This window comes from Macaca nemestrina, chromosome 2, assembly GCF_043159975.1.
Source record: "Macaca nemestrina isolate mMacNem1 chromosome 2, mMacNem.hap1, whole genome shotgun sequence".
Lineage (NCBI taxonomy): Eukaryota > Metazoa > Chordata > Mammalia > Primates > Cercopithecidae > Macaca > Macaca nemestrina.
The window spans coordinates 172,058,061-172,084,527 of NC_092126.1; the positions used below are offsets into that span (position 1 = coordinate 172,058,061).

Consider the following 26,467-nt stretch of genomic DNA (forward strand, 5'->3'; position numbering starts at 1 on the left):
AAAGACAATCTTCAAGCTCTGAGATTCTTGCCTCCATTTGGTCTATTCTGCTATTAAAGCTTGTAATTGCATTGTGAAGTTCTTGTAGTATGTTTTTCAGCTCTATCAGGTCGGTTATGTTACTCTCTATACTGGCTATTTTGGATATCAGCTCCTGCATTGTTTTATCATGATTCTTAGCTTCTTTCCATTGGGTTACAACATGCTCCTTTAGCTCAGTGAACTTCATTTTTATCCACATTCTGAAGACTACTTCCGTCATTTCAGTGATCTCAGCCTCAGCCCAGATCTGAACCATTGCTGGGCAGGTGTTGCAATTATTTGGAGGAAAGGGAGCATTCCAGTTTCTTTGTTTTTTCTTTTCTTTTCTTTCTTTTTTTTTTTTTTGTGCTAATTCTTTCTCATCTTTGTGGGCTTATCTGCCTCTGATCTTTGAGTTTGCTGACCTTTGGATTTTTTTGTGTGTTTTGTTGTTGCTGTTGTGTTTTATTTGTTTTTCTTTGAACAGTCTGGGCACTCTTCTGTAGGGCTGCTGTGGTTTGCTGTAGGTCTGCCCCGTCTAGACCCTAGTCACGTTGGTTTTTCCAGTACCTAAGGTATCATCAGTGAAGGTTGTGAAACAGCAAATATGGCCACCTGCCCATTCCTCTGAGAGCTCTGTCCCAGGGGTTACTGACCTGTTGCTGGCCTGAACGTGCCTGTAGGAGGTGGATGGAGTTTCCAGTTGTAAGATCTCACCCAGTCAAGAGGAATGGAATCAGGGACCTGCTTAAAGATGCAGTCTGGCTGCATTTTGGTAGAGCAGCTGTGCTGTGTTGGGAATCCCTTCAGCCCCCAGCTGATTTGGGCTCTTCAAGGCCCACAGCCTGAACCTGCTAAGGTGCCCAAACAGTAAATGTCTGCCCCACCTACTGGGCACTCTGTTCCAGGAAGAAATTAGAACTCTGTTGGCCATAGAACATGGGTGGGGCTGGCTGGAGGCCCTGGCTGGGAGGACCCACCCAGTGAGGAGAATGGATCCGGGTCTGTTTAAAGAAGCAGTCTGGTCATGCCTCAACAAAACAGCTGTGCTGGGGAACTGTGCTGTGGAACTGCCTCTGCTCTGTTCAGTTTGGACTCTCCAATGCCTGCAGGCTGGAAGGGCTGAGTCATCCAAACAACCAAGGTGATGACCCACCCCTCCTATGGGGCATTCTGTCCCAGGGAGACATCAGAGTTCTGTCCATAGAATACAGCTGGGTGGGGGTGGCTGGAGGCCCTAGCTGCGAGGTCCTGCCCAGTGAAGAGGAATGGATCAGGGTTATGGCTATTGTTTTGGCTGGCTTCATAGTATTTCATTGAGTTATCCTATTTGCCATTTCTTATTACTGAACATATTTTTCACCCTCTTAATATCCTCTTACTCCTAACACCCTTTTACTCCTACTCCTGTACACAGATTTTGGGTTACTATCAATAAAACCATAAATGCTTTCTCCCTGTCTCATCCCTTATATCTCCATCAAAAGCAAATGCTGTCCTGAATGTTTATAATTACTATTCACTTATAAAGCTTAAAATTTTGTATCACATATTATGTCTAAGGCATATGGTGTTTGATTATACTTGCTTTAAAATTTCATTAGAAAATATGCCATATGCTTTTATTTGGTATTTACTCTTTAATTCAACATAATGTTATTAAGATTCATTCATGCTGTTGTATATGGTTGTCATTCACTTATTTTTCATTGCTCTCTAATATTATATTTTATTAGTATACTACAATTTATTTATCTGTCCTCCTGACTATGGCCATTTAGATTACTTAAAGTTTTTGCTATATGAACAGTGTTTCCTCCAAACATTTGTGTGCATATCTCATGCATACATGTACTAATTCTGGAGGGATTTTTATATCTAGGAATAGAATTGTTGGATTGTAGGTATGCACATGTTCAGCTTTAAAATGCAATGCCAAAGGACGGTGGAAAGTGATGGTACTATCAGTAACATATAAGAAATTATGACAATAGGATGTTGGATAAATCCTATTTAATAGTTGGCAATATCAGATTTCTTAATTTTTGTAAATTGATTACATGTAAAATGATTTTCTAATTCTAGTCTTCATTTATATTTCCTGATTGTCAGAGAGACAGAGATTTTCTTTTTTTTCTTTCTTTCTTTTTTTTTTGAGACGGAGTCTTGCTCTGTCACACAGGCTGTAGTGCAGTGGCATGATCTCTGCTCACTGCAAGCTCCACCTCCTGGGTTCGTGGCATTCTCCTGCCTCAGTATCCCGAGTAGCTGGGACTACAGGCACCTGCCACTATGCCCAGCTAATTTTTTGTATTTTTAGTAGAGACGGGGTTTCACCATGTTAGCCGGGATGGTCTTGATCTCCTGACTTTGTGATCCACCCACCTTGACCTCCCAAAGTGCTGGGATTACAGGCGTGAGCCACCAGTCCTGACCAAGACTGAGCATTTCTTTAGATGTTTCTATCTACGTGTGTTTCATGTTTTGTGGTGTGACTTTTGTTCATTTTGTCATATTTGTTATTAATTTGTAGGCATTCTTTGTAATTTCTTGATATAAAATTTTGATCCTTAGTCAATTATATATTCCTGATTCATTTTCAATTATATGCATGGCAAATATCTTCCCCAGATTACAGCTTGCTTTTTGTTTTACTTTTTTAAAGATGTCTTTTGATTAACCCAAGTTTCTTAATTTTACTCTAATTTTTATGTATTTTTTATGGTTATGTCTCTTTGTTAAGCCCTTCCCTACTCCAAAGCAGGAAGAAATTCACATTTATTTTATCACATGTTTTAATGTTTTGCTTTTGACATAAAGATCTTAAACTATATAGAGTTATTTTTGTGTAATGTGCATGGCAGGGGTACATATTATTCTTTTTTTCTTATCAATAATCGCTATTACTAGGTCCTTTTGCTGAACAGTCTCCTCTTTTCACAGTAATCTGCCATACCATCTTTGATAGACACTTAAGTTTAATTTATTTTTAGATCTCTTTCTATGGTCCCCCTTCTGAATACTGTCTTTTCAATTCTTGTATTTGGGTACTGGGTTCACAGGTGTCTATTACATTATTAACATATTTATTAAAAGAAAAATGTTAAATTACAGAGGGTCATGCATCGACCAATGACGAATGTGTCTCATGAATTAAATATTATGATTAATTCAAATCTGTGAGCCTGAGGGCCATTAAAAAGATAAAATAAATAAATAATGCTACAAAGAACAGTCTTATTCATGTTCTTTTTCTCCCTTTCTTGCCTAAGGACAAGTTCCCAGGAATGAGGGAGCAAGTGTATACAAAATACTTTTAAAGGTTTTAACTGTGAAACTTAAATGCTTTCCAAAGGGACATACACATTACCCTTTGTGGCAAAGGGTCTAGCAATTAAATTCAGAGTTCTGGCCCTGGGGCATCCATTGTCCTGTCTTCTTTTGCTCCAGTCTCCTTCCTTACCCCTTCCCCACCACACTGATCCTTGTCTAATCCCACTAAGAGGCAATATATTTCTTCTTTGGACCCTGTCTGTACCTGCTAAAGCAGCACCCACAGACTCTACTGCTAGTTGGCCAGATTAAAAGTAACAATGAAACAACTTCTGGCCTCACATTGGTCTCCGTCTTTTCATTTTTATTACTGATGCGCATTTTCTAGCTAGTTTGCTCTTTCCCCAGATACACTCACAGCTTGCTCTTAGGGTTGACTGGTTATAGCATTGCTCAGATGTCACCTTCCTCAGCAAGACCTTTCGAGACCACCCATTTAAAATGGCAACCCCTCACTCTCGATTCCCACTGTTTCCCTCCTGTGCTTTTTTTTCCCATATAACTTATCACCACTTGTCTGTTTCCCCTTCATCAGAATTTGGAGCTTAGATCTCTTTTGTCCATGGGTGTATTCTCAGCATCTACAATACTTTAAACATGACAGATGCTTTGTGAACATTTGCGAATATTATTACAAACAAAGCACATAGATGTTGTTCAATATGTGTGTCGGATGAATGACTGAAGTCCAGAGGACTCAAGGAACCCACGATTATACTTAACATTTTTTGGCATCTGTCCCACTGGAGGTCCAGGGGTAGTTGAAGTCTTGGGTAGTCACACTGGAACTGCTGGCTGAAAGACAAAATTATTTTCAGAATCCAGCTTTTTTAGAAAGCTGTAATTTAACTTTGCTTTGATGCACAGAATTTTTAATCTATGTGACTTTGGGGAAATCTGAAATTGAAAATGTGCTTCCCTATGCAGGAATACTAGCTGGCATATTAAGCAAACGCTCTGTAGGTTAATGCCAGCTTGTCACTGATTTGTATTCTTTTTCTGTTCTTGTCACAAACTCAGATCACTGAGAGTATTGTGAAGACTACTTTAATATTACCTTAAAATCCCTTGACAAATAAAAGGTACAATATAATAACAAATCATCACCCCTTATTTTTTAAGATTATAGAAATTGTCATATCAATATGTAGTCACCATAGAGTAACTCAAAACCAAGATATTAACAAACATCAAATGAAAAATACAGCTGTGTACTGAAACGTCAACATTATAGAAGCAGTAGTAAAACTTGTGAGTGTGTTGTCTCTTTCCAGTCATGGAGGAAAACCTTGCTGAACTCACATTGAGGAGTAGTGTTTGGCCTCAAGGCACTCACATCTGCAAGGGTCACTGAAGACGTAGCTGGATATCCTATTTTGAAAATAAGATTCCCAAATTATTATATGTATTTACATTCATATGTTTAACTATGCCACTACATTTAAAAAGAGCCTGGAATATTAGAGTTGGAAAGAATCTTAGCGAATAGCCTCATTTTATAAATGATGAAACTGAATCCAAAAGGAATAATATCCAATATCATTTCTTTGCTATTAACCCAGTTCTCCTAATTCTAAATGTATTATATTCATACTTTCAAAATATATTATATTGGTGTCTACCGTATGCCACTCTATTCCGCATGCTGGGGATATAGCAATAAACAATGAAGACAGGGTCCCTGCTCTCATGAAACTTACCTTATAGTGAATTTTCACAAATACAATTGTGAAAATATATCTTCACATACTAAATATGGTTTCATATTTACTTCAGTTGTTAGTTTGCAAAGTCATTTCTCCATCTTTATACTCCATAATTGTACATTCTCTTCCTTCCTCCTCACTCCTCCAAAATGAAAGACTGATTCATATTCATTTGAAAATACCTCTATATTTTAGAGCTATTATATATAGCAAGGTAGATTAAAGAAGAAGAAAAATATCCAACCACAGTCCTTTGAAATCATGTTTATATCTCTTGGAAAGAAAAATTTTGAGTACATTTTGTGTGTATTTCTCCTTTGTTCCAAAATGTATTTAAGGTGGTTTATATCAATGTGCAATACAAGAAGATAAAAGCAGAAAGGCAAAATAGGAACAAGGAAAATATAGTAGAAAAATTATGTTGAGTCCTGTTGAAACCTAAACAGGGATAGTGGACAAAGTGCATTTCCTGATGTCCTATGCTGTTAGTAGATGTGGGCCCCACATTTGGTCTGACATTTCTGGTAGCAAATGCTAAGAAATAAACAGTAGAGGTTACATGATTGATGAATATAATAAGTTAGAAACAGTATTATTATGAATAGCGAGAGAAAAAGTTATTCTTTTTGCTGTGATTAAAAAGAAACTTTTCCCCAGATCGTCATAAAAAGAATGCTGTATAATGTGTAAAGTATCCTATAAAATATCCTTACAGTATCATAGCCAGTATGTTCACTCATCCTCAAACTTTAGTTAGTAGTGAAGGGCAGCCAGCTTTCCTGGTACCTCAATTATGTGAAAGGGAATGTCTTAAATAGAGAACATGGGCAATCAAATCAAATGAATAAGTTGGCATTGTGGTTTTTGCATTTATAAGTAGTTCACATTCAGAGGTCAGCAATGATAACCTTTTTTTTTTTTTTTTTTTTTTTTTTTTGCAAAGCAGCGTATCAATGAACTATAAAAAGATACTTACCCACCGTGCCTCCATGATTAAAAGAGTCATACATACAAAATACTTAGAAGAGTGCCTGACATTCAGTAAATGCTAAAAAGTATGTCTTAGAAACTGTAAAACAGATCACTTGCAGTTTATCAGATGTTAATACCAGCATATTCTAACTATAGGCCACTTGAATCTCCTGAGGAGTTCCACAATTGTCCCATTTTCCTTGGTCTTTTTGGAAGAAAGTTGATCCAAGGTAACTCATTCCTTCTTCTTCAGCCTGGCTCAAGTCAAGAACTACATTCCAAAGTGTTGTACTAGAAAAGAGCTAATAGAAATAAAGAGTGTGATAGTAGGCTGGGGCATTAGCTTTGTGGTAGGGTAGTAACTTCTCACTGGCAGAATCACCTACAATTCTTTTCCTCTGCTATCCCACTGAGCCATCGGTACCAGATTCTTGTGCGGTAATTTTAACTTCTAGCTCACTGCCTCCCACCATTCATCAAAGGCTGTATTAATAGAAAAAAATGCACAAGATTGACTACGTAAAGCATATATGATGCTTTTGTAGATTGCTTTGAACTGAGTATTGAAATCACATTCCTAGTCACTGTGGAATTCCTCTTATATAATACTGAGGATTTTCCCATTGGCTGACACTAGATGACAGTCTAATACGATGTGGGGAGGGGTGGGGTCGCCATTGTTCACTTAGAGTGAGAAAGTTCCTGGGACTGTGCTCCACCACGCCCTCTAGAGGAGGGTCTCCAGGCTGTCTCTGCATTAAGAGCAGCTGTGCTTCTGGACAACTGCCTTGTTATACCATTTTACAAATCTATGGATCACCAAATGATTTATAATTTTATTTCTCCCATTGAGAAGACTTTGCTTTTTTTTCTCTGCAGCAATTCCTTCAGTTACCTCTTTTCAAAATTGTATTGTTACGTATTTTTAAAGTTACTTCATATTCCTTTTGGGACAAGAGAAGGTAAAAATATAGAGAAGAAAATAAATAAATTAGGTGTAAGTAATTTGAACACTGTGAGATACTGAGAGATATGACAGGCTCTTCCCAATGAATAAAGATGGTTCTTTCCTCCTTCCTCCCCTCCCTTCTCTCTCTCATGCTGAAATTAACCTCCAAAAGTATTTGCTGAGAGGCTTGGTAAGTAAATTCAAAGGAATTGTTTTTAACAGTGGTGCTATGATAACAATAGTCATAATGAAGATGATGAAAAAGATCTAGGAAATAAACATCAAAGAACTTAATATTTATTTGTAAACTACATGACCACTACCTAGAAATCTCAGTCTAAGAAGCAACTGCCAGCTGCCTTTAAAAATATATCTTACCTGCAAGCAACAGACACTTTCCTATGCCAGCCTGGTTGCCCGCACTGGGTGCTGGCACTGACCAGGACATGTGATTTAATTCTGGCAGGAATCTCAGGAATCCTGATGAAGTACAACTTGATTGGGAATTTCATTTATATGAAAATGACTGGTTAAATGTTCTCTTCTGGAGGTCAGAAAATAATGTGACATAAGTCATTTCTCAAGGTTTTCTGCAGGAGAAGGAGAACTCATTCATTTGATTCTACCTATTATGTTATTTAGGTACCTTGTTGAGGGAGAAACGTGCTGAGGAATGCATGCTGCCTTAATCCTTGTGTGACTATGTCTCTGCCCCAACTTAGACATCTATGTTGCTTTACCCTTCTCACACACAAGACTGTGGAGTACATTGAGGGCTGAATACATGCCAAGGGTGGGGAACAAAAGGATCAATGATACCTAGTCTCCTAGTCTCTTTCCCCAGGGAGCACAAAGTTATTTCGCTCATATTGATCTCCAGCTGAATGTTCTTTAGACTTCCACTTGAGGGTCCGAACCAACTTGCACAGGTTATTGAGAGAATGATTCCTTTACTATGAGACCTCACTCATTATGTAGAATTGAGAGTTAAAGTTATTTAGAGAACTATGTAGTTCCTAGATAAATTAAATCTACCACTCTCTCTTCCACTTTACACTATGGTTCCAAGTTAAGGCCCCTTCATATTCCATGACCTGATCTCTAACAATCTTCACATAGTCCTCTCTTGCCACTCCCTGCATACATTCTTTCATTTGTTCAACCAATATCTGGAAGTCTCTGTATTTCAGGCATTGTGCTTGGTACTGGGAATACTGCTCTCCTGGAGTTTAAGTTCACGGAGGAGATGGACATCAAGCAGAGGATCACGTAAGCCAATTCAAACACTAGAACATATTAAAGGGGGGATGGCCCAGCCAGAGTCCCAGGAAAGCTTTCCCAAGGAATGTAGTGGGAGATTGTGGGCAGTGGAGGGAGGGTGGGAGCTTTCAGGCAGAGGGCATAGCCAGTGCAAAGGCCCAGTGTGTGGTCTCACATATCATGGATTAGTAATAGCCATTTCTGGCACCTGTCTATTCCAGGACTGGGCTTTTACAAACCCTCAGGGTGTTTTTTCCATGTGCTGAGTTGAACTGGATGTGAGAGCTAGGTGGGGTGTTACCTGCCAAAGTGCATATCCGAGACATAAGCAGCAGCAGGAGAACAGTGATCAAACTGTGGTACAGGGTGCAGCAACACTGCTTATTTTTTAGGAGTTTTGTTTTGTTTTAAAAAGTCCCTTCTTAAAACCTGACCTAGAGATTCTGTAACTATATAAGAACATGTCTGACTGTCTCTTGATACCATGTAGAGAATTAAAAATATTTTATTTGCATTCCTCGTAGCCATGTTTTTGAAAGATTCATATTGATCATGTATTTCCAGATGTGAGAAAGCTTGCTTTGTACCTCTTGTTTTAAGGCTAAGTTTATATTTCACAACATAGCAAAATCTCTTCGATATTCAATAGTGTGTTCTAAATCATGAGATACTATATAGGCAAGTAAGATGCCAAACTCTGTGATAGGGAGTTGATGGCTTTGTTTGCTGATTGTTTATTCCTTCTTCAATGTGAATGTTTAGTATTATTAAATCTTGCAAGTATCCAGAGTTATACTATAATGACCCATGTCTCCAGGAAATAAGATGAAATTTAGAGGTAAACACTACTTCACACAAAATGTTTTGTTTATACTAGTTCAGAAATGGCCATGAGGTTGCATGAGGAGGTTTGAAGCCTTCCTGGCCCATTTCTATTTTAACTCTTTAAAAATTTTCTCACTAAAATAAAATAACGCCCCCCCTTTACGCTATCACTGGAAATTCAATTAAGTTAGAAGACAGCTCCAGTCAGTGCTGAATTGAGTGGGCAGACAGAAACATGTTCTAAAAGAGCTAATTTTGGTCATCTCCATGTGACATCGTTAAGCAGAACTGAATCTCTTAATCTATACTCTTGCCAGTCTTCCTGGTGACCTAATTGCTAGAGAAAGGAAAGGTACAGGAAGGCTAGAAGATCTATGGTTGGTTAACTTTTGGGAAATGCTGAAATATTTTCCAAACAACATAGATTTTAAAGATAATTTAATATGGACCTACTATATGCCAAATAAAAGAAGCAAGTGAGCAGTTGCAAAGTAGCATAAGGGGAGCATAAAGGATAAACTGGTAACTGAAAAAAAAGAGAGAAATAAATTTGGTCATTGTTTCCTCCTTCAAGGAATTAAAAATTACAAATAAAGGTCTTGATTTATTTTGAGATGGTTTTTGCTTACTAGACTCATGACATTTCTTCTCAGACTGGACAGTATGAGTCATAGCTTCATTTTTGTTTTTTATGCACTTTCACATTTGATTCTCATAATAATCATATGAACTAGATAATGTTACTCTCTATTTAAGACAAGGAAACTACTACAGAGGTGAAATTGTCACAGGATCCTTGGGGTGTCGCTTTGCCAGCCAGAAATTCTGTGGCCAGTGGTGCCTTCTGCCTGGGTATTGCTCACACTTCTGGGCTTGTTCCACCCACTTGATTCGGCAGGCTGTGCTTGGTCTGTGCTACCAGCCTGGATCCCACACCTGCCAAGGGTGAGCCAGGTGCAGAGCAGTAAGGGGTGTGTGAACGAGTCAGCGTGGGGTCTGGCCACTGCATACAGCCAGGCACACTGGCTGCTGAGGCAGAGTGGGAAGCTCCAGGCTCCAGCATGGGTGCTGACTCTGTGTGAGGTTGCTGCTGGACCAGATGTATTGCAAGCGGTTTCTGCTGCGGTCACTGGTGTCTGGACAAGGGGAACACTGTGGCACCTGAAAGCTTGGAGATGCCAGGAACTGTAGAGCTCCAAAGAGGGTGTTACAGATCTGGCTTGGGGGGCCTTAGGTCTGGGCTCCCCAAAGGGCCACAGCTCTTCTGTCTTTCTCATTGCTTGCAATGTGGTGAGCAGGTGGGAGGTGTGTTTCAGCCCGGTTTATGTTACAACTATTTCAGTCCCGCCATTCAGTAGGTCCCGAGTTCTTGTCTCACCTCCAAGAAGAATGAGGTATGCAGACAACTGGAGGGTGAGCAAGGTGGAGAGGAGCTTCATTGAGCCACAGAACAGCTCTCAGGAGACCTGAAGTGGGTAGTTCCTTTCCACAGGCAGGCTCTCCAAGTGAGTGTCCAGCTCTCAGTGGAGAGGAGACCGGTAGTGGGTAGCTCCTTTCTGCAGGCAAGTCGTCTGGACGAGGAGACCCATAGTGGGTAGCTCCCTCTCACAGTCGGTAGTCTTGACTTCTGTCTGAGTCTGACTGAGTCCCCAGTTTTTCATGGGATTAGAAGGGAGAAAGCGCATGGTGATTGGTCCATGGACAGCCATAGGCGGGCCTGGAAAAAGCACTATCCAATTGATCCAATGGTCATCAGTGAAGTTATCACTCCTATCCATGGACTTCACCTGGAACTGGCAGCCCAGCTCCCAGGCTTCAGGCCATCCCTAGCCTGAAGGTGGGGTTTCACTGGGGACCTATGCCTTTCCATCCAGGATCCTAGTCAGCCTCCCACTGTCATCATGTCTTCCATAGCCCAGGCTGTTTGCACCAAAGGGCACCTGCAGGCCTGCATCCAGCTGCCCTTAGCCCACCCCCACCTGCTGCCTTCCTCCTGTGCTCCTTGGCGCCCAAAGTCCGGAGGGGGCCAAGGTGGGGGATTGGTGTATCAGTGCTGCCCCAAGCGTGCACACACCTGGCCAGGTTGCGACAGTGCCTGGGCTGAACCTCAACCTTGCTCCGAAATTGGAGCAGGTGCTAGGAGTGGCAAGAGTCCAGGGAGTGGAAGAAGGCTCTTCTGAGCCTGCAGAAGTGGGGGTGTTCCCAGCCCCCGAGAGCCCTGGGATGCCAGGGTACGGAACTGCAGCTGGGTGGCTACAGCTGCCCTGAGAGCCCAGGGCTTCTACCCCACCAAGTCAGTAGGGGGCAGGCTCCCTCCTGTTCCCAGCCTCCGCGGGTTCCACAGTCCCAGTCACGCCTCCCTCGCTGCAGCTGGCATCCTCACAACAGCTAGTCCAGTCGGGCAGCTGCTGCCATCAGAATGACTTGCTCTAGGCTACAGAGCCTGTAGGTGGCAGAGACAGGAACTGAACCCAAGCCTGTCTGACATTAAAGACTATATTTATTCCATTCTGGTGGCCTTATAACTGTAGTTAGCCTTACTGCAGCATGCATCATCAGAACCGGGGCCTAGTCATGGAAGAGCTCACTCGTGATGTCTAGTATACAACCGCCCAGAATAGCAGGCCTTTGGTAGCTTCTCTTCCTGTCCCACCATCACCTTTCAACTTCCTGTCATAAGACTACCCAGACGTCAGCCCTAGTCAGATGGCTTTTTTTCAGGGAGATATCCTCTGCATTCCCTAAAGCCTTCCTTTGTTAATCTCTTCTTTTTTTTGTACTTAAAAAAATTCTCCATTTAAAAAACATTTACTGAATTATCAACACATTGATAACCATGTGTTATCATTGCTCTAGGTGGTACAGCTATATCAGTAGACAAATAAGATAAAAAACACTGCCCTCATCAGATTTACTTTTTTGTGTGTGGAGAGGAGCCAAACAGGTAACTTACAGACGGTGTTAAAATGTGCTATGGAGAAAATACAGCCAATAAAGGAGAACAGGAAGTGGGGTGGGAGGCAGTTGCAATTTAAAATAGGATGGTCATGGAGTACCTCATCAAGAAGGTGACATTTGAACAAAAATTTTGAGATGAGGGTGTGATCCATGTAGATATTTGGGGGAAGAAGTTTTCAGGCATAGGAAGTGAGGTTAAAAGGCCCTGAGATGAGAGAAACCCTGTCATGCTAAAGAAAAAGTTGGAGGCCAGCTTGACTGAGCAAAGCAAGAGAAAGGAGAGTGCAGTCATGGGGGATATAACAAGTAGGGTATAATGTGGCTTTTTAGGCTAACTGTAGATTTCTGCTCCTCTTTACTGTCCACTTCCCTCCTCCCCTCACTAGACCTTGGTCCTTGTGAGCCTGGTTTTGTTTACATCAGTATCTGTCTCAAGTAGATACACATAATTCTAAACCTATATAATTTGCTTTTATTCTAAACCTATATTATTTTTATTAAAACACACACACACACACACACACACACACAGACCCCTTAGACAAAGACAGACTGGTTAATCAGCCATTCTATTTCCTACCTTGGGTTCTTACTGTATTTCCGAATGGATTTAGAGGGTCTAATAATAGAATACAACATGTTGACACTTGCTGTGAACCAAGTGCTATGTAGGTATTTTGTTTGCTTAGTCTCTTCTGTTGCTTTTAATCACCCTTAGAGGAAGGAACCACCCACATGAAAGCTTTCCCTTTTCTCCATTCTCCTGTCTCCCTTCATGTTCTTCAAGCATCCTCACCTTTGGTCAATGCTTGTAGAACTCAGTGTTTATTTTCCATCCATCACACTATTGCTAAGAACTACAGCTTTCTGTGGATCCTCTCAGTGCGTTAGCCATCACCTCATCATGTTTGCTTCATTTTCACTTTATTTCCTTTAACTCTTCAATGGATCATGCAGAACAAAATTTTTAAATGGAATCCTTGTACCTTCATTTCAGATGAGGTTCCAAAGGTTAAGAACCATAACACAGGGCACAAGCCACCTCACGTTGAAAGCAGGGTTCTAGTCCATCTAGGCAGGACATGCGAGGCAGTGTGGAGTGGGACCTGTCAGTGCTGGTCCATCATCAACCTCAAAGCTATGTGACGGAGTGGGAGCAGCCTAGCTAAGAGTTCCTTTGAAGGGTCCTGTGCATCAGGCCCTCCCTCATGGAGAAGATGAATAAGAATCCGTTCCTTCACTTTAGACCAAGTAAAGTGTGGATCTGGGAGAACTACTCAGATCTCTTGACCTGTGTGTCCTGCAATTTAGGACAAAGGGGCATGGTGCCTTACTCAGGCTGGAGAGGCTACATGAGGAGTCCATGGTTGGTTAGCAGCTCGGAATGGGCACGGAGAAGAGAGACAGGGCCACCCTGGTGAAGAGGAGCACTTTCCCCATAGAGTAGGCAAAGGTGCATATCTTTCCAGACATAATAGGGTGCCATGAAAATAATCTCACTCAGTAAGAATGCCTAGAGGAGCAAAGAAGCCCCCAAGAGGAGCTGACCTTCAGAAGTTTAGAGGCTGCAGGGAGAAGGAAGCAGAAGACCAGAGGAGAGGCATGGCCTGCACCAAGGGAAGCAGTCATAGGATAGTCAGGGATTTCTGAAAAACCTGCCAGAGTGCCCCATGAAGTCAATATGGCAATTTTTATTCTCCTCATCCAGAGGACACCTAAGTCAGATTACAGCCAGCCTATTAAGGAAGGTCCTTCCTTACCTACCTCTCCCTTCTTCTTCTTATGCCCATGCCCCATAAAGAGGGGCCCAAGCCAGCAGCTAGGAGTGGAGGAGAGGATGGAGCCAGGCTAGGGAATCAGAGACATTCCCTGTCTCTTCCATACCCCCACCTCACATATCCCAGTCTTTCCAAGTTGAGTTAGACCCACACTTGGGGGAAGGGAGAGGAAAGAAGTTCTGGACTAAATTCACTTTTTTGAGTTTTGAGATTACGTTTGACAAGAGTTTTTAATTACTGACACAGTCTGTTCTTGAGGCTGAAAGGGACCAGATGACATTTATTATATGAAAATTACCAAAAAAAGCGAAGTAATCTGTTGGAAATTTCTTTTAGAGGCCAAGAAAAAATTATTCAATAGATCTCATTTGAACAGAGAAGAATGGAAAAAGTAAAAATTATTTTTTGCTAACCTACCCAGTTTAGCTTATTTAATCAACAAAGTACAAAGGTAAAAGTTATTTGTAAGTTTCAAGCTGCTGGTTAACTTATCTGGTTAGTCAGACGCTGTCATCTAAGATTTTACCTTACTCCAATGTAAAACTGAACCTAAAAATTTAACTTATTTTCTAAAATAGAAATATTTCCATTTGGCCTTTCATTCTATCACTACAGCACCTATTGGCATAGCACAGACTTAGACTTATCCATCTAGTTTCTGGACAAATGTGTAATTGCTCTCCATCAATTTACCTGCAGCACAAAGAACCTTTAAACACAGTGGTGACATTAACTGGATAATACAGGCCTTCAACCACATCTAAACACATATGAATCAGCCTCATCAATCTGCGTGGTCAGGATAACGTGGGCACTGACCTTCAGCCCAGCATAAAGGAGACATGTGGTGTGAAACCTAAACCTAAACCCTGCATAAAATTGGTTTCATGTGGGAGGCAGATTGTTCAGGACATGTGCTGACTAAATGGGGAATAATAATGTGTATTGCTGGATTACTGGTCCAGAAAGGGTTTCAGGACTCCCTTGGGGAAGATGACAGTAAACAGGACAGAACTCATCACGCATCATGTGGTGAACTTGTAGATACTCAATAATTATGAAATAAACTGAAAAATAGGTCATCTGCTAGCTTTTACCCTGAGGAACCTCACCCCAAAGGGGAATAATTGAATAGACAAATATGCAATGTAAACTAGTCATCAAGAAGGCTGAGCTTGACTTACAGGTGACAGATAAAGAAAAAAGAGAAATCCTTTCAACAGTCTGTTTTGTGTGCCCCAGGTGGAAGGTGGTGAAAAAGATACGATAAACAGAATTTCCTAGGATTCAAGGAAAAGCATTGGAATTTTGTATGGATTCTGTAGATTCACACCTACAGTGAGAATTACATGATAAAAAGTGTTGATGGCGGAGGAGGGGGGTGGGCTACAAATGCAGGAAGGGTTTCTTTAATTTATTTCCAACTGAGGAAATGCTAGCTTCACTCTCAGATGCTGCATGTCTCAGGAAAACACTGGTCTAAAAAAGGGAGAGATTAATGTAAGCATAGCTGTCATGTTTGACCTTTTCCTGAGACCTATAACAGCTTCACACTAGAAGGGATTTATTCAGTGTCTAAAGACATTTATTCAGCACCAACCATGTACTCTCTGACAGTAGGACTCAAGGTCTGAAGTCTGTCTGGGCTCAATACTGGCTCATCTACTTTCTGCTGGACTTTGGGTGAGTTACTTAACCTCTTTGTGCCTCAGTATCTTCATCTGTAAAGTGGGATAATAATAGCACCTAAGTAATTGTGTTGTTGGGAGGATTCAATGAGAAAATACCTTTACTAGTTTAGAACAGTCCATGCATATTGGAGGCAACCAACAAATATTAATATTTTTGCTTAGTGTTATTATACAATCATGTCAGTTGGTAAACATTTTTATGTAATTGCTAGGAAAAAAAATGGAAAGGTCCTTGTATGATTGTTCTCTGAAAACCTTTTATTTAGCCCCTGCATTTATGCAAACAATCCTGGTAGGCCTCCTGTTGCAGCACTCTCCATTTCTACCAATGCCCATTCTAGTTCAGACCATATCACTTTTTTAACCACCTTTGTGATCATGGAAAATAAACTTAAACCACTTTAAATCTATATCATTTAGTCTTCTTGCTCCCTGCTCTTGCAACTATCACCTAACATATACATAGCTTCTGTTTTCCTGACATTTTCCCACACACTAAAAAAGCCATACTGGCTATTTGTTGTTCAGATCACAGCCCCAATTCATAGCCCATTAGTTGACATTTAAACACAGTAGTGACATTAACTGGACAACACAGGCCTTCAGCTACATCTAAACACATTTGAGTCAGCCTCATCAATCTGCGTGGTTAGGATAACGTGGGCACTGACCTTCAGCCCAGCATAAAGGAGACATGTTGGGCTGTGGGCTATGAACTGGGGCTAAATGAGTTGAAGCTCATCTTTACCTTGTTCTACCCCACCTAATCAACCCTTACCCTTCTCCCAACAAGCAATGTCAGAACTCCTGCTTGTCTTCTCATGTCCTGCGCTCATTTTGTTTTATGCCTTTGCTTATGATGAGAATGTGAAGATCCATTTCTCATCTTTCTTCCACCTGAGTCAGTATTTTCTTCCAGACCCTGTGTGAAGACTTCTCTGATTCCCCTTCCTTTCCCCCAGCACTCACTGACTTTTCTTACTTTTCAGCAGCAGATACATATTGATAAAAGCAGAAACTATTGAACAGCAATTGAGGTGCCCTGTTGGCACCTGAACACAGGCATGGCATGACTAGCAAAGGGGTCAGAAGTTGCTGTCACAAACAAATCACTGGAGCCTTCTCACTGCCTTGCAGACTCTCTCTGGCATTCCCCTGTTAACATTAGAATCCAATACCCCTATCAACTGCTGAACTTCTGATCTACTTTCTTCTAATCTCATCTAATGACATGTCTTCTGGGTTGATCCCCCACCATTTCTGACATTCTTACTCATAAATCAGTAGTTTTGTTGCATCCCCTGGGCAGTTGCTTCCTTTGGTCTGTGTCCCTCAGTGCCTGATCATCCACTTGGCAAGGATAAGTTCTGTCTACCTGGGGTGCTGGCTGAGGATTAGAGGCAGACTGGACCTAGTGTTTTACTCTAAGTATCCAGGAGTAGAAAGACCCAGATAGTGAGGACCAGCTAAGTCATTAGAAAGGGCTTAATATTAAAATCAACATCATCAGGTCTAAGGGTCATGTGCAGACATAACAATAGGAGGCAGAGCGAAAGGGACTGGTGGGCAGTAAAATAAGAGGCAAGGCAAATGGGTCACACAGGATTATAAGCTCTGTAAGCAACAGGAGCCCTGTCTGTCTTGTTCATCACTGTATCCGAGCCCCTCAAAAGTCCCTGACATTGTAGACACTCCATACTTATGAGTTTCATGAATAAGTGTCTTGGATGATTGCCACACTGGGTTGGCATCTCTTAGGCTACACAACTCTTAGCCGAGTCACAGCCAGTGAATTGAAAGGCACAAGGCTCTCTCCTCAAGGCTATGGAAGCTCCTGAATTGTGTCTGCACAGCCCCACCCTGGATTCATCAAGTGTCTCTGATTGTTCCACATGGACTTGTCTCATCTCGCCACTTAGCTTGTCAGCCTGTCTTCCTTGAACTGCACTGAGAATGCGGTTGGGACTCAGCAAACACTAATTGGTTCAGGTTGAACTGAGCTGGGCTTCCCTGGATAACTCTTGCAGTTTGTTATGAGTTATTAAGTTCTCCTCCCCTCATTAAAGAATATTGCTTTCATGACCTTCAACATTTGTTTAAAAAATATCCTTTCATCGAGGAAAAAATAAGAATTGGATGCTTGCAGCCAGACGTGTAGCTTCGTAATGACGACTGGATTATAAAGCTCATTACATCTTAGAATTTGGAATGAAACCACAGCCTTTGAAGTTGGTTTCCATGACATGCTTCATCTCGCTTCCTTTCTTCAAAGAACATGCAAAGGTGAATCCTACCAGCTTCTGAGGCAGGAAGTCATCGTGTGATTTCGCAATTACCCTCCAGTTTGTCAAGACAAAATTTGGATTTTTCAATAGTAATTCAGTGATTATTCCAAAAAGATAAGTTTATTTAGACATAATCTGCCACTGGTTTAACATGAGTTTTATTGACATAAAAAATCAAACAAAATTATTCCACACATAAACTATTGTTGCCATCTTGACAGAAATCCAGATTTGATTTTGAAAAGTAAGAGATACCTACTGTAATTACACCTAAGCCTTGATCTGAAACAAGGCTTCTTGGCCTTGGCACTATTGACATTTTGAACCAAATGATTATTTGTTGTGAGGGCTGTTCTGGCTTGTGTTGCACAATGTTTAGCAGCATCCCAGGCCTCTATGCACTAGATGCCAGTAGCACCCTCCCACCCTCTTTGTGACAACCAAAAATGTCTCCAGGCACTGCCAAAGGTCCTCTGGAGTGGCAAAATTACTCTAGTTGACAACCACTTATCTAACACAATCCTCAGGTCCAGTGTGGTAGAACCTCATTTTACGGAGGTCTTTTGATTCTGCACAGACTTCCCAACTACATCGTCTTAGTGTGATAGTAGATCAGGTAGCATTTTCCCCCCTGCTTTTAAACAAGTATGGTACTTGACTGTGCTTTCTTTCCTTCATTAATACTAAACCTATATTAAATTGTAGGCTTCTTAAGTGTAACAACTGCTTTCTTTTGCTTTGAATTTTGTCACAGAAGTATGAACTGTGTTTGTAAGCACTGATATAAGCACTTAGTGTATGTAGACTAACCCCATAAAAATTCAACTAGAAGAAATTCATGTCTGCTTTTAACTAGCAGAATATAAATGCTATGAGGACTTTTTTTTTTTTTCAGTTTTGTTCATTGCTGTATTCACAGCACCTACAAGAGTACCTGATAGGTAGGTGCTCAATAAATATTTGATGAATGAGTTATATCACTTTCTTTCTAAAATAAAGTGGAATGAGGTCCTTCCCCCGTTTCATAAAGGATAGCATTTGGAGTCCTTAAACTGGGAATCAAAGCTCTGTTTAGTTTGCATTTTCCAGTCTTCATCCCTGCTTTTTTAATACACAATACCACCTCTTTGATCCAAGCTTATCTACTGATGCTTTCTCAAATGCCCATAAACATCTTTGTCACTGCACAGCTGCTCACTTTGTTTTCTCTGTTTAGAATGTTCTTTCAAGCTCTCCACTGAGTCAAACATATACAATATATACTTGAAAGGTCGAGTTATTTCATGTCTCCCAGGTAACGTTTTTTGAGCCCATGAACTCATAAAGAACTTTCAAAGCCTAATACTTACGGGTTTGTACCTCCCCCTGGGCATTTTAATTCTGTAAAGTACACCACCTTTCATCTTACTATTTTGAATTATTGTTTTTATGTGTGTATACCTTCTCTTCCAAGTAGATGCAACCTTCCTGAAGGCAGAAATATATTTTTATCTTTTTTCTTTAGCATTAAATAGTCTATTAAATAACATCTACACAGTGAAGGGACCTTATTGTTATTAATTCTTTCATTCATTCAGTTAGTTATTCAACTAATAGTTTTTGACTGCCTACTCTGTGCTAGGAGGCAAAACAAATACGGTTCTTGTTCTCATGATACGTTTGGGCCAACTGGAGAAAAAGTGGTATCTAATGTAGTGAGAACTAAATTTAGTCATAAGACTGTGGTGTGAATGCAAAACACTGTCACTTACTAGGTATGTGATCATTTAAGCTCTCAGCATCTCAATGTCCCCATCTCGCAAGTGGGAACAATAATGCTTGCTCTGTCTACCACCCATAATAAAGAAGCTCCAACCACATTGCCTTTTATGTGCAGACACTTCTAAATGACACGGTATGGTGGCTTTAATTTGTTCAGAGATTCTTTGATACCTGGAGACTAATTCTCATCCCCTTGAGTATAAGATGGACCTAGTGACTTACTTCTAGTAGATAAAATAAAGCAGAAGTAATGACATGCAATTTTGGAGACAAAGCCATAAAAAGACAATATGGCTTTTGACTTAGTCACTCTGTTTCTTGAATTACTTGGTCCAGAGGAAGCCAACTGCCATATTGTATGCAGAGCTATAGAGAAGAACATGTGCTGAGGAACTGAGATCATCTATATGCTAGAGCTTAGAAGCAGATTCTTTAGCTCCAGTCAGACCTGCAGATGACTGAAGCCCCAGTCAACAGTGTGACTGCACCTCACGAAAGAACCCAGGTTAGCACCTTCCAGCTAGGCTGCTCCTGAAATTTCTGACCCCCAGAAACCATATGCGACAATACATGTTTTGTAAATTGCCAAAATTTGAGTTATTTTTAATGCAGCAATGGAAAACTAATACACAGGATACTAGAGAGATTTAAGGTTTTATTATTTTTGAATATGCTAATACTTGTTGAATGAAAAGTGCCATAATTAACTGTGGTTTATGATCGGTGGTGAGTTAAAAGTAGAAGAAAAAGAGGCTTCAAAAAAAGAAGAAAAGAAAAATTACAAAACATTAAGAACATGAGAAAATCAGATGGATGTGAAACTTTTGATGGGTGGTTTACAAGCTTCTCTGCCACTTGCTTCATTTTCTGAGAAGTATCAACCTATGACAGTGACTGCAGGCTAGATGCCAAAGGTTACCAGACAAAGGAATTGTTCATTCCTACTGACTGCTTTTGTTTTATTCCATTTTTAGTTCTCATTTTGAGCGAAAATTGATAGTTTTAATTAAATGAGAAATGAATCTTACTTCTACTTTACATAGAATATAAACTTTTTTGTATTAGAGAGTCACCACGGTTCTTTGTTAGACACAAAGGCCACGGACATGGGAATTTATGATGTGTTGCATCAATGACAACTTTTGAGAGTCACTGCCACTCCTTTGCCATAGTATTGCTGACCCAGGCTGACCTCCATTATTAATGATGCCTCAGATGGGAGGGCTGAATTCGTAGTCCTCACCAGTCAACTTTGTCACCATTAATTTGAACCAGAACAAATTTAAATTTAAAAGGATTTAACCTCCTTTGGCCTATCCTGATTTACAACCAATCTCTTAAACTCCCCACTGAGAACATTGTTTTGGAGAACGACTATCAATTTATTAACCTATTTAATAATAAATACAGAATTTAAATTCCTCACTGAATATTTATTGACCTTAATTTTCCCAGAGCTTCAAGTAAAGGATTTTGGAAGTTATGTTAACCCTTTGAAGCCATGAGAATGACACTTTAATATGTTTAGGAGTTTCTTTACTAGATGATGAAAATGTTCTGAAATTGGCTATGGTGATGGTTGTACAAGTCTGTGAACATACTAAAAACCATTAGATCATACATTTTAAATGGGCGAGTTAATGTGATGTGAATTATATCTCAATAAAGCTGTTAAAAAATAAAACTCAATTTCAGCCGAAAAAAAGTCATAGCTAAGAAACAGGCATGAACCATGCAAGTTTGCTAAAATTTTATCTGCTTGGTTAAATTATCTGCTTGGTTAAATTAATAGCTCAGTGTGAAAACATTCTTACTTGTAGGAGATACACTGCTGGCTGGAGAAGGTTGGGTGTCAAGGGTGGATTCTGTAACACTCGGTGGAGGGTCCATTGTGGACATTTCAGAACCTGAAAGGATTGGAAAGATGTTTATAATGAACAAAATATTGCAATAGTATTGCCTTAGTTCCTAAATACACTTTCCTTTATTTATTCATCATGTAACAAATCAATATATTGGGGGCATATTATGGTCAAGGCAGTGGGATATAATGATGAATGACAAAGACATGGGATTGTCCTTAAAGGGCCGATGGCCTAGAAACTAGGCAGCCAAGCATTGTGTTGAGTACTATGACATGGAAGTATAGGTGGCCACAGGAACGCAATAAAGGTGCACCGATAAAGACTGGGAGGTCTGAGAGGGCTCCCTGGAAAAAGTTACACTTTACCAAGACCTGGTAAAACTATTATAGCATTTAATATTTTGAAGTGTTTGATAAGCAATCATGTAGTTTACAAAATCCATAAACTCACAAAAATTTTTATATCAGCAAGAGTAGAAACAATGATACAACTATCCAATTGGATGTAACATTAGTAAACTTGTGATGTTATTCTGCTTTCTAAAATGTCAACTTTTGTCATAATATTTTTGTTTGGCCTCAACTTTTTCGTGTGTGTGTGTGTGTGTGTGTGTGTGTGTTGAGGGGAGTTGAAATAGAGGCTAGAATGTGGTTTTACTTATGTTTTACATTTATGTCAATTCCTTAAATCTCCATTACTGTATTTAAAAATAGCCCTATTGGAAGGGCAATTTACAAATGCCAGAAGGCTCTATTGACTTTAGGAGCGTGTGGGTTAAATGTGCTTAGATGATTTTGAAGTTAGAAGATTTTATGATTTTTGTAGATATAATGTTACTGCATACAGTGTTACACATCTGAAGAACTACATCAATTATCTGGATGTTTAATTAATAATTAAACTATTGGTTCTATTCTGTAATGTACTTTAAGGGACAAGTATATTTTACTTACGTTATGTCACTGGAGAGCACATAGCCCAGTGGGAGGAATTTGTTTTTCTAAGCTAGATGCATGTATGTTCTCTTCTCATTGTTAGTAGCATTGCTATTGCCATTGGCTGTTGGGGGCACTCATAGCTAGCTCTGACCTACTACTATATGAATGCTTTTGTGCAAATAATCTCTGAGGAGCTGGAGGACAGTTAAATGGGAAGTACATGACTAGGTTAACAAAATGACCATCCTTTTTCTTCATACATCCCAAATAAGTTTGAACTCTTCAGCATGACACACAAGTCTAATTATTGTTTGAGCTGTCATTACACTCCCAATTTCCTGATGTTGCCTATCATTTTTTCCATCTCTCTCAAATAATACCCTCTATCCAATAAGCAATATTTCAACCCAATTTCTGAAACACAGTATTCTCTCTGTGACTTCTGGGACTTCTTGGTCTTAATTTATGTGGTTTGCTGACATTTTCTTATCCCCAAACTTCCCTGAATGTACCTTCTCAAGCTGAGGAAGCCTGGGGATCTTTGTGGTGTGCTCACCCCTCAGGGTTTACCCTAGCAAATGCCTCATAACTCTGTGTCATCGTGTATGCCCCTCAAGGGAAGTCACTGTTTTGCTCCGCACCATATTTATGGATTCTGGCAAATGGAAGTAGGTGAATCAATGCATGCAAATTTATTCTTAACACTGAAAGAAAGAAGACCAGCATTAAGTGTGTGTCTGACAGCTGGCGGATCATAAGCATTATCTTCCAAAGTGCTACCTTAATAAGACAGGGCATTGGCTTGGAAAATAAATGCCTAGACGTTTTTCTCTGTATATTGATTAAAATAGAGGTTGGCAAACTATGGCCTACAGTGAAATCATGTTTATAAAATTTTTATTGGAACACAGTTTTTCCCATTTTTTTTTTTTTTTACATATTGTCCATGGTTGCTTTTGTGTTAAAGTGACAGAGTTGAGTAATTGTGATAGAAATTAAAAAGTCTACAAAGCCTAAAATGTATTTACTATCTAGCCCTTTACAGAAGAAGGTTGCCAGTTCCTGGAACAGAAGATATTGATACGTTATGCTCAATTTCCACAATGGGAAACTTTTATTTTTCATTGATTGAATATTTCAGTTTTAGGATACTTTTCTGCCATATTTCATCACCAAGTGATTTTGTAAGCTGAGGTGTTCAGCCTCATAGTGCATTAATAATATGTTGTTGTAAGATGTGCATTTTAAGATGAACACTTTGTCCTGTGACAGAGGTGAAACATAGCATTCAACATAAAATATGGGGCCTAAAAATGTCTGTCTAGTTTTAGATTAGACTGTAAAGTGGAAATTCTGCCTTGGTAAAAACAAAACTCAGGGGATATGAAAAGAGTGGTTAAAACCTCAAAAGGAGAAACAGTTTCCCAAAACCCAAATGCAGAATTTAGCAGAAACACCTCTGCCAGTTTCCAGATCATTGCATTTACCATAATGTCATAAGACAGTAAGCTGCTGCCTAAAGCCACTTCATCCGTTCCTGGGTGTGTCCCTTCGGTTCTGGCAGGGCTCTCAGAACCAACCTCATGGGCAGCAGTAGCCATGGGTGTGTCCCACAGGGCAACAGGCTTAATTCTGGGGTTTCCTCAGAGCTTGTATAAGCCCTTATCTTGTCCACCTAGAAGTAAGCCAAATCCGAGGGTTTGCTAGGTCCTTTCTTCTCAAAGTGTTGTTCATAGACAAGCAGAATAGGTTTCTTTTAGGATCTTGTTACAAATGCAGAATCTCAGGTCCCACCTAGACTTACTTAATCAGAATTTTTGTATTTTAGCGAGATCCCTGGGTGATTTGTATGCATATCGAAGTCCTCAACTGATACTCTCAGAAAGGATCAGTCACGGGTATGAGGTCAGCTGCACTGAGGGAAGTCATGAAACAGGAAGTATTTGTCTGACATCTTCCACACCAATATGCAGTGGTCCTCCTGTTCCACTATTAAGATATCTTTTTGTTACTCATCTTTCCACATGCTAAGATACACGTGCATACCTACACACACATACACCTACATGCCTGTCAATGCTTAACTCTCTTTCTATCCCAAAGGTCTTGATCTCAACAGCTACAGTCAGAAATCCACTTAATAAACAAATCCCTGTCAAGGGTGATGACAACCAAAATATTATCCACCCCAGGGGGTATTGTACTCAACTTTTGGATTAAAACAAGACAAAATATCTCCCACCCACTCCCCAAAACAAAACCCACGAAACCCAGCTCTTTAAATCTGCCAAAAATAGACTCAGCATTGCCATGATTTTAGACATTTTGACAGGCTAGCAGGGCAGGATTTTCTTTTTTTTTTTTTTGAGACAAGGCCTTGCACTGTTGCCCAGGCTGGAGTGTAGTGGCATGATCACGGCTCACTGGAGCTTCAGACTCCTGGGCTCATGCAATCCTTCCACCTCAGCCTCCCGAGTAACAGGGGTTAATGACATGCATCACCTTGCCTGGCTGATGTTTTGAATTTTTTAGTAGAGACAAAGTGTCACTATGTTGTCCAGGCTGATCTTGAAGTTCTGCACTTAAGCAATCCTCCCGCTTCGGCCTCCCAAAGTTCTGGGATTACAGGCATGAGCCACCGTGCCTGGTCCATGTTTTCTTTGAAAGACTTTTTTTCTTAGTGGTAGTTACTGTGGATCGTGGGAATTCTGCAGGTCCTGGTGCACAGATAGCTGCCTGAAGAGTCACTGATCACCCTAACCCTAATCCCATGCCCTTTCTGAGTTTTCTAGAATAGGGATCACTGAGCACCAGAGCTTCTTGGGAGACCAGGCATAGGTGGAGAAGGAATCACCTCAAAGGGCTGTTACCTCGCAGTCTTCAACATTAATACCCTTTTCTGGAAACAAGAGGGAGCAAAGAGAGTAAAACTTCTTCCCTTTTCTCACTAAAACTTTTTCCTACTGTGTAATACTCTTAGCATTTCTCTAATGTAGCACTCAGGGATGGCAGATTTTTCTTCTGTGTCTTCATCTCAGTCTCTTGTCTACAATAATAGCTTGGTAAGGCAATGACTCTTGCACCACACATCAGAAGTTTACTGCGGAGTTCACAAAGCGTCCAGCAGTACCATCACAGACAGAGAGCATGTGTGGAAGTAAGTGTTTAAGAGCTTGCAACAACAGGGAGACATAACACAGTGATGACATTGCTTTATAGAGCCTTGACTGTATCTTCTAAGTCAGTCACATAGATAGATGCCAGAATGGGATGAGAATGTAAGCTTTAATTTTGAGAAATTGAACTCCTCAAGATTGATTTTCTTTCATATTTGATCACAAAGGATAAAGACTCATTTGGCAATTTAAAATTAACCACCTGTTCAGAGCCCCAAATTATGCTAGATCAAGGTCTGCCTTATACAATTGGAATTATGGTATGTTTTCAGTATCAGAATCAGTGTTCTTCCTATTACCTAAAAAGGTATTCATTATTTTCGGATACTGAAATCAAGCACTGTTTTAGCATCAGAAAATATTAGTTTTACAGACACGGTTCTGCCTATAATGGGAAGAGAGTTCTCTTTAGGAATTTGAGCTTTTGGGGTCCTTTAGCTCACGTCCTTAGATTCTGCCAAAGCTACTGACAGATCTGTGTGAGAATCAGCTACCTGCACATTGTTCCAAGACTGCAGCCCTATTATGTCCAGCTTTCCAGGAAGGAGCTGACTTATTCCTGAGGGAATTAGGTGAAGCTGAGTAAGGCTATATATAAATATATCATGATTTCTGAATGATTAACTCAAAGTACACAGGTTGATGTGTTCATACATATACATAGACATAGACATAGACATAGACATAGACATAGACATAGACATAGACACAGATACACAGGCAGGGCTACGGGAGTGATGCCAATGCCCCAGCATCAGAATCACACCTGCTTCTGAGTAGTGGGGATAGATTTGTGTTGGGCATACACTCTTCTTCATAACCAACCACTGCACTTGTGAAGGAACTGGACAGAACCCAAGATGGGGATTGGGCCCTTGGAACAAAGAAAAACTGTTTCCTTCTTAAATTATTCTGGGTTTTTATGAGTATGTTATAGATTATGATATCT

General features: G+C 40.2%; 1 protein-coding gene across 3 annotated transcripts in view; it reads right to left on the reverse strand.

Moving 5' to 3' along the window:
• LOC105470429 (CD96 molecule) overlaps positions 1 to 26,467 on the reverse strand; it is a 110,669-nt gene that overhangs the window by 31,595 nt on the left and 52,607 nt on the right. For all 3 annotated transcript variants that reach the window (XR_011620356.1, XM_071092450.1, XM_071092451.1), the window contains exons 8-10: positions 21,354 to 21,446; positions 4,657 to 4,725; positions 4,078 to 4,149 (exon numbers count right to left, since the gene is read on the reverse strand). Coding sequence is in view for 2 of the 3 variants with exons in the window: in XM_071092450.1 (XP_070948551.1) it covers positions 4,078 to 4,149; positions 4,657 to 4,725; positions 21,354 to 21,446 (234 nt within the window). In the remaining variant the exon portion in view is untranslated. The remainder of the gene's footprint in view (positions 1 to 4,077; positions 4,150 to 4,656; positions 4,726 to 21,353; positions 21,447 to 26,467) is intronic.